The sequence below is a fragment of the Garra rufa genome, chromosome 22 (assembly GCF_049309525.1).
Source record: "Garra rufa chromosome 22, GarRuf1.0, whole genome shotgun sequence".
Taxonomy (NCBI): Eukaryota; Metazoa; Chordata; class Actinopteri; order Cypriniformes; family Cyprinidae; genus Garra; species Garra rufa.
This window is the reverse complement of record NC_133382.1, coordinates 342143-354054: the sequence shown is the minus strand read 5'-3', so window position 1 is coordinate 354054 and position 11912 is coordinate 342143. Positions and strand designations below refer to the sequence as shown.

The following is an 11912-nucleotide window of genomic DNA, read 5'->3' as shown; positions in this document are numbered from 1 at the left end:
TGCAGCAATCAGTGCAGTGGAAAACGAGGAGCAGGTGTGTGCAGTGATTGGTGCAGTGGCTTGTGGGGATTGCAGTCCAGAAGTGTGGTGCAAGAGTTCATGATGACAGGATCGACAAGATACGTGACAGAGCCCCCCCCCCCCCCAAGGAGCGGCTTCCAGACGCTCTAACCACCTAATACAACCTGGAGGGTGGTGGAGCGGAGGCGGAACAGGGGGAGGGATGGAGGGCCAGGTCCATGTAGGGGTACAGGAACTACGAACTGAGGCGGAGCCGACGGAGGGAGAAGCCATGGCGGAGGAAGGGTTGGCTCCTGCATGGGGCTGACCGACGGAGGTGGAGCCGGTGGAGCCCGAGGGAGAACCGGAGAGTCGACAGTCCTAGGTGACACAGAGGATCCGGAGGGCCAAGGCGGAACCCAAGGCTCTGGCGACCCCGGCGGAGATGGAGGTCCGGAGGTACGCAGCGGAGCCGGAGTGACAGAGGATCGCGGCTGTGCCCACGGGAGGGAGGAGGTCCACAGAGCCGGCAGGACGGAGTGACGAGGCGCAGCCGGAGGAGTAGAGTCCAGAGGCGAAGGTGGGGCGACGACTGACCGGGGCGGAGCCGGAGAGACGATGGAGCCCGGAGGAGCTGGTGGGCCGACGGCCGACAACGGAGACGAGGGAGCACAGAGCCGGGGTGGAGCTGCAGGGTCGGAGGGCCGAGGTGGAGTCCAGGACTCTGAGACTGGAGGTGATGGTGAGGGATCCTTCAGTCTGGACACCGATGGAGACTGGCAGTCCCACGGCAAGTCCTCTGCACCAAAGGTGGGATGTGGGTGAGCAGAGGGACTGTTAGGAGACAGAGGTGGCAGGACTGGAGTAGCAGGGAGGGTGGGTGGGAACAGTCCATGCATGGCTTCCGTGACCAGAACCGGGCAGACAGGAATCTCAGGACGACTGGATGGAACCAGCGGAGGCTCCGGAAGACCGGGCGGGACCAGCGGAGACTCTGGAAGGCCGGGCGGAACCAGCGGAGGCTCTGGAAGGCCAGGCGGAACCAGCGGAGGCTCTGGAAGGCCGGGCGGAACCAGCGGAGGCTCTGGAAGGCCGGGCTGAATCAGCGGAGGCTCTGGAAGGCTGGGCTGAACCAGCGGAGGCCCTGGAAGGCTGGGCTGAACCAGCGGAGGCCCTGGAAGGCTGGGCTGAACCAGCGGAGGCTCTGGAAGGCTGGGCTGAACCAGCGGAGGCTCTGGAAGGCTGGGCTGAACCAGCGGAGGCTCTGGAAGGCTGGGCTGAACCAGCGGAGGCTCTGGAAGGCTGGGCTGAACCAGCGGAGGCTCTGGAAGGCTGGGCTGAACCAGCGGAGGCTCTGGAAGGCAGGTTGGGAGACCAGCTGCTCGAGCCGACAGCAGCGGTGGGTCCTCCACGCTAGACATTAATCTTTGATAAGTCTTGGGTGCAAATTTGGGCGTGGCGGCAGCCACCTTGTGCAATGGCTCTGGAAGGGTGACCATCTTGAGAGCAGACTCTGGAAGGGCAGCCATTTTGCGAACAGACTCTAGAAGGGAGGTCATCTTGCTTACAGACTCATGCGAGGCAGCCATCTTGGCCGGGAACTCAGGAACAGAAGCCATCCTGGCAACAGGCTCAGGAGGGGCGGCCATCTTGTGAACAGGCTCTGGGTTGGCAGACATCTTGTGCTGTGGCTCTGAGCTAGAACTTACTGTGGGAAGATGGTCCTCCTCCACAATTCCCACAGTAAAAGGAGAGCAACACAACAAAAGAGTAAGATCCATATAATACTGTAAAGTCCAGCCCGGTTCAAACATGGGCATGAGGGAAGCCAATGGCTCTAAGAGTCCTCCACGGAAGAAAATCATCAGGCATTGATCATCCATGGAAGACAGATTTGCCAATGCGATGAAGGCCATAGCATAATCCTCAATAGTCCGCTCACCCTGCTTGAGAAGCATGATCTGCACCGTTGGATTCATGCTGGAACCGGATGACACCATAAAGCCGCTGGATCCTTGTGTCGGCGAAGTTTTCTGTAACAAGGAGGTCTGGGAGACAGACGTTCGGATCCAAGTGCAGGCTTTATTAGAAGGCGTGGTAAACAGACAGGGTCAGTCACCGGCAAACAACAACAAAGAGGATAATCCAAAGAGTAGTCAAACACAGGCAGAAGGTCGGGGCTGGCAGCGAGAATCAAAACACGGGGAGGAGTCCAGGAATCAAACACAAGGGAAAACAAACACGGAAAGAAACGCTCAGAATAAAGACCATACGGAACAATAAGACTTCGCCAAGAGCTGTGTGTGTGAGTGGCTTAAATGCATGTGGGTAAATGTGAAACAGGTGTGTGCAGCAATCAGTGCAGTGGAAAACGAGGAGCAGGTGTGTGCAGTGATTGGTGCAGTGGCTTGTGGGGATTGCAGTCCAGAAGTGTGGTGCAAGAGTTCATGATGACAGGATCGACAAGATACGACAATAGCATACTAATAACAGCCTAGATATGTCATGTAGCCTAATTTGCGTGCATTGGGGAGTCACTCTCTTAACTTGGGGTATTCAAATTGCTTTTGAATGCACATGCCCTTTTTGCTTTCGGTTTCAGTTTTAACAATCGCGCAAAACTCTCAGCGGTGCTGAGCGAGCATTCTACAATACAAGACATTATTAAAAAAAATAAAAAATTAAAGTGGGGGGGACACAAAAAAGGATTTTGAAAATTGTGTCACCAGTGGAAATTACGCCCCTGCGTGAGTTGAACTCTGCCGCTTATCATCTAATGTGAATGTATGCCGCGTTGGACAGGAGGCGCCAGAATTGCATCTGACAGAATGTACGCTGTAGCACGAAATAATAGTAGACTACACTTCTTCAAAGGCAGAATGAGGATATCTTTTAATTGTCCACAATCAAAAATCATCATACCACACACCCTTAATTGCAATGCAGTTTGTGCAAATCTGGAAAAGAGGTTGATTGAGACGGTGAAAAAGCGGAGCGCAGTGTCGGTGACAGGCGGTGATTGACGGCTAATATCTAAAATCTGAGTTAAGAATGCAAAAGAGTTTAAATGGTTATGTAATGTTGGAGAGTACGGCGAGGCTGTCACTGTATCAGCTCACAACAGTATGTACAGTAGTTAGGCTAGTGAAAGTTTTGTAAAGAAAGGAAATGATTTGATTTTGCTTTTTTAGGTGATGGAATGGGTTGGTTGTGTTCCCAGTCTTGTTTTTCACAAACCGACAACATATTTTACAGATAATTTTAATCTGTGCCTCATCACATTTCAGATATCCAAACCACTTCCATATTCGTGCTACCTTTTTTGTCGACAATTTCAACATCTTTGTATAATAACTCGAGGTTAGATTCACTTTCGTCGCTGCTTCCACCTTGAAATGAACTTTGTCCTTTGATGTGTACGCGCATGCTGCACGCTGATTGGCTGTTGTCGCATATTTCTGCTGTGTGATTGGCTGTTAGATTAATCCATATCGAGCAAAAAATGTCCCATCATCGTTATCAACATAAATTCGATATGATATCGTTTATCAGCCCAGCCCTACTTTTAAGTCACTAACAGTGGTCGCCTGGTAATTATTAATTTAACAAACATAATACAAAAAATGGGGAAATACATAAAGTATAAGAAACATTTTAACCCAGTACAAGTGTAAGAAGTTTCATGCTAAGTGTAACATAGGAGCTTGACACAGGAGTTGAGAATCTATCTGCAGTGTTTATTTAGAATCATAGTCAAACAAGCAGGGGTCAAATCACCAGCAAACAGAGTCAAATAGAGCAAGACAGTAGAATGAACTGTAACAACAGGCAAATGGTCAGGGCAGGCAGCAAGAGATCATAAAACTGAGAACATGCAAGGACAAAACATGAAACAAGACTAGGCACAGAAACCAGGAAAACACTTGGTTAGCTAGCAGAGCTAACAATATTTCACAACTATGGGTGAATGCAAACTTTGTAGTAGGCCAAATGGGAAAAGGTGTAGGTCTAATGAGTGCCGTGTGTTGGATTATGGGATTTGTAGTCCAAAGTGAACAAAGACAGGGACCAGCTCATAACACCAAGCTTATTGCCACTGGGTTACACATATCTTGATGTTTCCTTTAAAATCAAGACCACTGCTAGTTTTAGTTGACAAAAAAGCCCCAAACAAAGACCTTCTACAGTTACAACAGCATTTCACAACCACAACCATTCACCACATAGCAATATCTCTTCTCAAATACTTTACTTGGAATACCTTTATTGTGGTATTTTTTAATGACTATTAAATTTCTTAATAAACGGCAATGCATGTGATTTCTGATTAAATTAAATAATTAATTTATCTTGATATTTTAATCTCCTAAACTTCATCTTTCCTTGGGTATGTGCTCATTTCCTCTATCAAATTGTTGTTCCTCTTTAGTTTGAAGCCTCCACCCCTTTTCACAGCTGTGAACCCATCTATCACTTACTTTAGCATATGATTTGATGCATCCTTCACATCTACATTTGACAGGTTATGATGGACCAGAACTTTTGCATCATATTATGCATCTTTTGTGGTAAGTTTGCTCTTTTGTAAGCTCTTCAGTGTTTTTGTACCATCTTGTAAGATTGTAATCAGTGGTAATATGATAAACTTTGAAATCATTGCAATATTCAAGCTGTACACAGATTCATTATGTTGTTGAAGGAATAACATTTAAACCCCTTACAGTTTTAGTTTGACTGTAGAGTTACAGTTACTCAACATTCATTGTTGATCATAACATCTTTTATATACAATTTTATATAACCTCAAAAGCTGATCAAACCCTGAACTATCTTTGTAAAGTAATAGCATGGCGAGTCATATAATATCGATGAAGATTGAAAAAAAGTCCTTTTAAGGCAAGAACAAAATCGAATTAGTGTGAACTTCCTTATATAAATGCCTTGGTCTAATTCAGTCTCATATGTGCTCTCTGCTTTGACACAAACATGCATCTATGGGACTTGAACTGCAAAAAGTTGCACATGTCAGCTTTACATATTTAATGTCTTTAGAATGAAAAACAACTAACCTAACCCTAACACTTAAGGAAAGCAAACAAGCTAAAGGTTCTGTTAGGCATAGTGTTAAGCAGGGCACTTGCAACTTTTTCAGTCATTACTATATTCACAATATAGCAGGGCCTCATGTTCTTCAGCATAGTTTTTTAAAATGATATTTTATTTTGTAATTGCTTCTATTGATGCCACACAGTGATATGTGCATGTGTTTTTTATCTGTTAATCTATTATAGCATGTATTTTAGCATGATTTGAAATATACATTTTATACATTTTTGATTGTCAAAATGCAGTCTCTAGTTACTAATTCAGTGCTTTTTAAATGTCTAAACGCTGTAGTGTCTCAGCCGATGATGGCTTTTAACATTGATCCTTCTACCTGGAAAATGTTTACTTCACCACAGAAAGTATCCTTTGGCTATAAAGTTTTACAGAAAGATGCTTTAAGGTAAGAGCAGCACATCTACTCATGATGTTTGGAAACACAACATTACCAGTACTCAACACACTCGCCATTAGCTGCCTGATAAAACAGGAAGAGACTGTCTTACCAAACATCTGACAACCTCTGCAGTTTTCTTTAATATACATGGCCTGTTATAGTAAAGAATTATACTATTATACTGGTTATCAAAATGTTTATTTAAAGTCTGTGTGACTTCTAAATTATCATCCTTATTGCCGGCTCAAATGTACCATGGGTGTATCTTTGACTGCAGCACCCCCTGTTGCAAATGTAACTAACATCATTATAGATTGAAAGACCATGTATTCAGTGTGCGAACTAAGGGTGTGTGTGTGTGTGTGTGTGTGTGTGTGTGTGTGTGTGTGTGTGTGTTTGTGTGTGTGTGTTTGTGTGTGTGTGGGGGGGTCTAGCTAGTGCTTAAACACCTGATAGACTGAATGTGCCCATTTAGAGTGCGCTCTTTCACTGTGATTCAGTCTAATAAAATGCATTTTCCCAAAATTATACTATATATAATTTCAGAGTGCAATTTATTTGTTCATTTATTTATTTTTTGGCAAAAAATCTTAAATGTGATATTGATTTTATTCAACAGTTCAATAAACCAGAAGTTAATTAAAAAAAGGTTCCAAACACAGTCAAAGTACTGTTTTGCATCTCTAAACAACATGACGTTTAAAGTCCACGTGAACCGGAAGTTGCTAAATAATTGTTCACTTTAAGAGTAACAATTGTGTAGCATAAATTGTGATACCATACATTTTTTTGTTTTACCTAATTTAAAAATATATATTGGTAAATGTATATTGCTAAAGCAAGCTTACTGATGTAACAGTTACTCGACAACAGCGTTGAAAGATCCAACTGCAAGCTTTATTAGACAGATTGTGGTCAAAACAGGCAGGGTCAAACACCAGCTAACAGTTATATCCAAGGCAACACAAAACGTAATCCAAAAACACAGGCGAGGGTCAAAATCCAAGAGGGCAGTCCAAAGTAACAAATAAAACAAACAATGAAACAATGGCTATGACAAGCAACAAGGCAATGAAAACAGGGAAATGCTTGGTAGAGTCCACAACAGTAAAACAATACTTTGCAAAGCATGTTTGGCATTGCCATACATATATGGTTGCCAAACAGGAAGTAACCATAGAAGAAGCAGAGGGAGCAGTAACAGTTAGTACTGGGCAAGGGCTCCCTCTGCTGGCCTTTTGTTACAACTGAATTGTATATTCCCTGTTGTCCCAAAAGAAAAGGAAAAAAATAAAATAAATGATGATACGCTGCCACATTTTAACAATTTATTTAATTAAATCACCAACATAATGTGAAAATACTGTAAAATGCATTGAAATTGTCTACACAGTATACATTACAAAATCATGCATTTTAATTATCATCAGATACCCAAAGCTGATGAACTGTACCTTTATACATGCACAAGCATACAAAAAAAAAAAAAAATCATAAAATGTAGTAATTTATCTGAGGTTACTTCAACAAATGTTTAGTATATTGTCACTGAATATTACCATTCTCACAAAAGGTACTCTGAGCTCATGAAACTGCATCTTAACTACTTAACCCTCTACCGCACGGTGTTGCCATATGGCAACATGCTCTTTATTTTCATTTCCCTGCCACTGTCTCTTTAAGACAAACGTTCTAATTTTTTGGTTAGAAAGAGAAGACCTTAGTTTAGCCAATAATGTGCTTTGGTTAAGTCACATGACGTGCAGTGTTTTTCTGTAGTGCGATTTCTGACAGACTGACGTCTGTTGTGAGTAGTTGCTGAATGCAAACGAAAACGTCAATAAAAACAAAGGATCAACTCATGTCACATCCACAAAAAAAATCAGAGACATTACCTCCAGGAAGTTATGATGACAATCGATACATCAAGTTACGTTGTAAATCGATCAAATGTATGTGTTGCCAAATGGCAACACTGTGCAATAGTGGAATGTGCAATATTGCAATAGGTTAGCTAGCTAGCAAGGTCAGCTGTGATGTTTTAAGTTGTAACAATAACAACATTAATGCTAGTAATATAATGTTGATTAGCCGTATGTTAATGGCATTTGTATTATGATAAAATATTTTTTTTTGGCAATGCTACTTTTCATTAGATATGAATACAGGGAACAGTATATCAGTGAGCACCACCATGTTCTATGGCAAGGGAAAGAAGAAAATGAAGTTTTATGAACGGCAATGCTTTTGGTTTTATACCAATGTTTATGATACATGATAATACAATATTATATTATCATGTATCATAAACATTGGTATAAAACCAAAAGCATTGCAGTTTATTTATTACAAAAAATAATGGAATAAATAAAAGCTGTTGGAATAAAAGTTTTTAAGTTCTGTGTTAAAGCTTATAATACTGCAACACCAATTAAATCAACACAAACAACATTTCAAACAACAAAATTATTAATTATAAGGAAACTTATAAGTTAGAATTTTCTAAGTTAGATCCACTATTGGATGTTGTTGCCATTTGGCAACATATCATAAAGTACCTTAAAAAAAAAATCCCCAATTTTTTTTACAGAATGTTAAGTTAATTCTAAGAAATTCTAAGAAAAGAAAAAGAGTCAAATATTTTTTTAATAGGTCTATCATAATGCATACTGTAGAGGGTTAAACATTAAACATGAAATACATTCACATATTAAAAATATCAAAAACACCATCTAATTGAAGTAATGGGAAGGTTACTTCAACCAGTGTTTAGAGTAATAGAGCAAAATTCTGTCATTAATTACCCTCATGTCGTTCCACAGGAGTAAAACCGTTTAGTCAAAAATTTCATCAAACAAATTTAATCTTCAGATTTCATTAAAAATATCTTAATTTGTGGGGTGGTCACGTGACCCGGAGCAAGATGGACGCCTGAGACTTCGGTCCTTGCTAAACCACGGTTTAAAGTTATCTTTTCTTTCAGCAAACGTCATTTAATCAGTTAATTTTTATCTCAAGTATGCCTAAACCTCATCGTGACAAAGATTTTCCTATTTTTTCGTCGTCTGGCCCGTCCACCAGGAAAAAGAAGGCGACAACTCGACCGATCGCGTGCTCTACTGATGAGGATAAGCACGGCGAAATTGACACCCCGGAGTCCACCTGCACGACTACAATGGATCAGATTTTGATTGAAATCAAATCTGTAGCAACCCGTGTTAATAACATGGATGAATCTGTCGAAGCTCGCTTGAATACGATAAACAGTGCTCTGGGTGACATTAAAACATCTATTGGGTCAGTTGAGCTTTCTCTCTCCAATTTATCCAATCGGGCAAGAGATTTGGAAAAGCGGATGGATGAAGCCGAAACTCGGATCTCAACTACCGAGGATAGTTGCGACAATCACGAAGCCCAAATATCAGCTATGCAAAAGATAGTGGATATGCTACAGCTGAAGGTTGACGACCTGGAGAACCGCGGGCGTCGGAAGAATTTAAAGATTGTCAATCTCCCGGAGAAAGCGGAAGGCTCCACTTCACTCGCGGACTTTCTCCAAACTACCATTCCAACTTTAGTCAGCCTACCTGCTGACTTTCCTTCTCTGGAGATTGAACGCGCCCATCGCGCCCTGGTCCCTATACCGAACGCGAATAAGTCATCAAGAAGTATTCTAGTGCGATTTCTCCGATACTCTCAGAAAGAAGCGGTTCTCAGGGCAGCTTTGAAGAAGCGCGACATCCTCTACAAAGAATCCAGATTACGGTTTTACTCGGACCTTTCTGTGGAAGTCCTGCGCAAACGTCGTGAGTTTGATTCCGTGGGGAAATTGATGGCCAGTCGAAATATGTATCGTGGCTTTGCTTACCCTGCGAGGCTTCGCTGTCTTCACAATGGGCAAATTCGTCATTTTGATACCCCTGAATCAGCCGCTGCCTTTTTGGAATCTCTTACTTGAGGTATTTTTGCTGCTACTCTCGTTTGTTAAGGAGGATTATTGACTTGAATTACAGCGAGTCCCTTCCATTACCGTCTGTTTTCTTATGACTATTTAAAGGAGCCAACCTTATTGCTAATGTCATTTTCAGCTACGTATTTATAAACATTTAAGTAAGTTTTTTTTTTCTCCACCTTTTTTTATTCCTGACTCAAAGTAGTTTGTAATAACTAGGAGGTTTGATTAATCTTAAGTATAGTTCCCCATGTATATTACAGTTTTTCTTTTATTCCTAAGGGACTCTCTTTTCCTTGTAGTGTTTTTATGTTTTTTATTCAGTCTCTTGGTTTGGCTGTTGTCTCCAGCAACTGAATTGTTATTGTGGTCACTAAATTGAGTTTGGATTTGCATTGATTATTACGTTCGTTGACTTCATTATGGGGGGTGTAACTCTGTTGTTTGGGGACAGAGTCGGGGTGGGTACGTGCTGCAGGGTGTTATTTGATGTTTTATGTGTTTGTTGTAAGCCAACTCTCTGTTGTCTCTTTTTGCCAAACAAAATCGCATTATCTTCGCTATTAATCTGTGTCTTTTATGGCTGGTTCACTTAAACTTATCACTTGGAATGTTCAAGGGATTGGACATGTACTTAAAAGGAAAAAAATTCTAACTCATCTGAAAAAACAAAAACCCGACATAGTACTGCTTCAGGAAACAAAACTATCCGATGCAGAACACTCAAAGCTAGGGAAAGACTGGGTAGGTCAAGTCTACTTTTCTTCTCACTCACAGAACAAAAGAGGGGTGGCCATTCTTATTAATAAAAATCTACCTTTTATTTTAGAACATAAAGAATCAGATCCTGAAGGGAGATTTATTATGATCACAGGATCAATCTTCAAACATCATATAGCAATTCTCAATCTCTATGCTCCTAATTTTGATTCCCCTAACTTTATAACCCAGATGATTTGACTGTTCACTCACCATTGTAAAGGCTTAGGTTTTCTAGCCGGAGACTTTAATTGTATAATGAATGCCTCCCTGGACAAATCCTCATCTGCAAATGTATCAAACCCTAAATCATCTAAGGTGCTCAATAATTTATGTTCTGACTCCAGTTTGATAGACGTATGGCGTCAATTAAATCCTAAAGTGAGAGATTATAAATTTTTTTCTCACCCCCACAATTCATATTCCAGGCTTGACTATTTCTTTCTCCCCAAACAATTTTTGCATGCAGTTCAATCTTGTCATATTGACTCCGTCCTATCAGATCATGCAGTAGTAAGTTTGCAAATTGATCCTGCTTTCAGTATTCCTAGAACTTCAAATTGGAGATTTAATACTTCTCTTTTAAACAGTGATCCTTTTTCATCTTTTGTTTCAGATAGTTTGTCTCAATTTTGGTTCGACAACAGAGATTCTCCTGTGTCTTCTGCCATGATTTGGGATGCAGCCAAAGCCACTCTACGCGGTCATCTTATTTCTTACACTTCTCATCTTAAAAGAGCCAAAGATAGTAATAGGAAAAATCTTGAAAAGGAGGTAACCAGATTGGAACAAATACATAAGCAATTCCCTACAGTTTCAAATTTAAAAGTACTGGTGAATGCAAGAACTAAACTAAATATGGATCATACCTCCCATATTCAGAAGCTTCTTCTCTTTACTAAACAAAAATATTATGAATTTGGCAATAAATCTAGCCGGTTACAGGCATACCAATTAAAGAATCAAAATAATGACAGGTCAATTAATATGATACGGAGTATAAATGGTGTCACTTCTAGTGACCCTTTAGTCATAAATAGTACTTTTAAGGAATTCTATAAATCGCTATATAGTTCTGAATCAAAAGTGAAAAACTCTGACATTGCTGCCTTTTTAAGTAATATCATATTACCGTTATGTTCCGAGGAGGATAGTTTTAACCTAAATGCTCCATTTTCAGTAGAGGAGGTTTGGGCGGCAATTCAAGCCATGCCAAATGGGAAGTGCCCCGGTCCAGATGGTTTCCCATTGGAATTTAAAAAAAAATTCTGGCCCAATATCCGTCCAATTTTTATGCCTGCGATCAATGATATCTGGAAAGGTGAAATTCCCCCATCGTGGAGACAGGCTTCAATTAGTTTACTCCTAAAAAAAGATAAAAATCCTCTAGATTGTTCTTCTTATAGGCCTATTAGTCTCCTTAATGTGGACTATAAGATAATGGCAAAAGTTTTGGCCCGTAGATTGGAATCTATTCTTCCTAAGGTTATAAATCCTGATCAAGCAGGCTTTGTGAAATCCAGGCATGGTTCGAATAATGTACGTCATGCTCTCAATGCTATACATTATTTTAATACTCAGAAAAATACATCAAAGGATATTATCTTTGGACGCCTGAAAAGGCTTTTGACCGTGTGGAGTGGCCTTTTTTGTTTTTAGCTTTGGAAAATTTTGGATTAAGCTCTAATTTTATTAATGTTA

At 41.0% G+C, this 11912-nt stretch overlaps 1 protein-coding gene across 1 annotated transcript in view; it reads left to right on the top strand.

The window, feature by feature from the left end:
* Positions 1 to 5411: 5411 nt before the first annotated feature.
* The window catches only part of LOC141298294 (integrin alpha-X-like), a 104031-nt gene continuing 97530 nt past the window's right edge, over positions 5412 to 11912 (top strand). The window contains exon 1 of the mRNA XM_073828801.1: positions 5412 to 5506. Coding sequence (XP_073684902.1) covers positions 5412 to 5506 — 95 coding nt within the window. The remainder of the gene's footprint in view (positions 5507 to 11912) is intronic.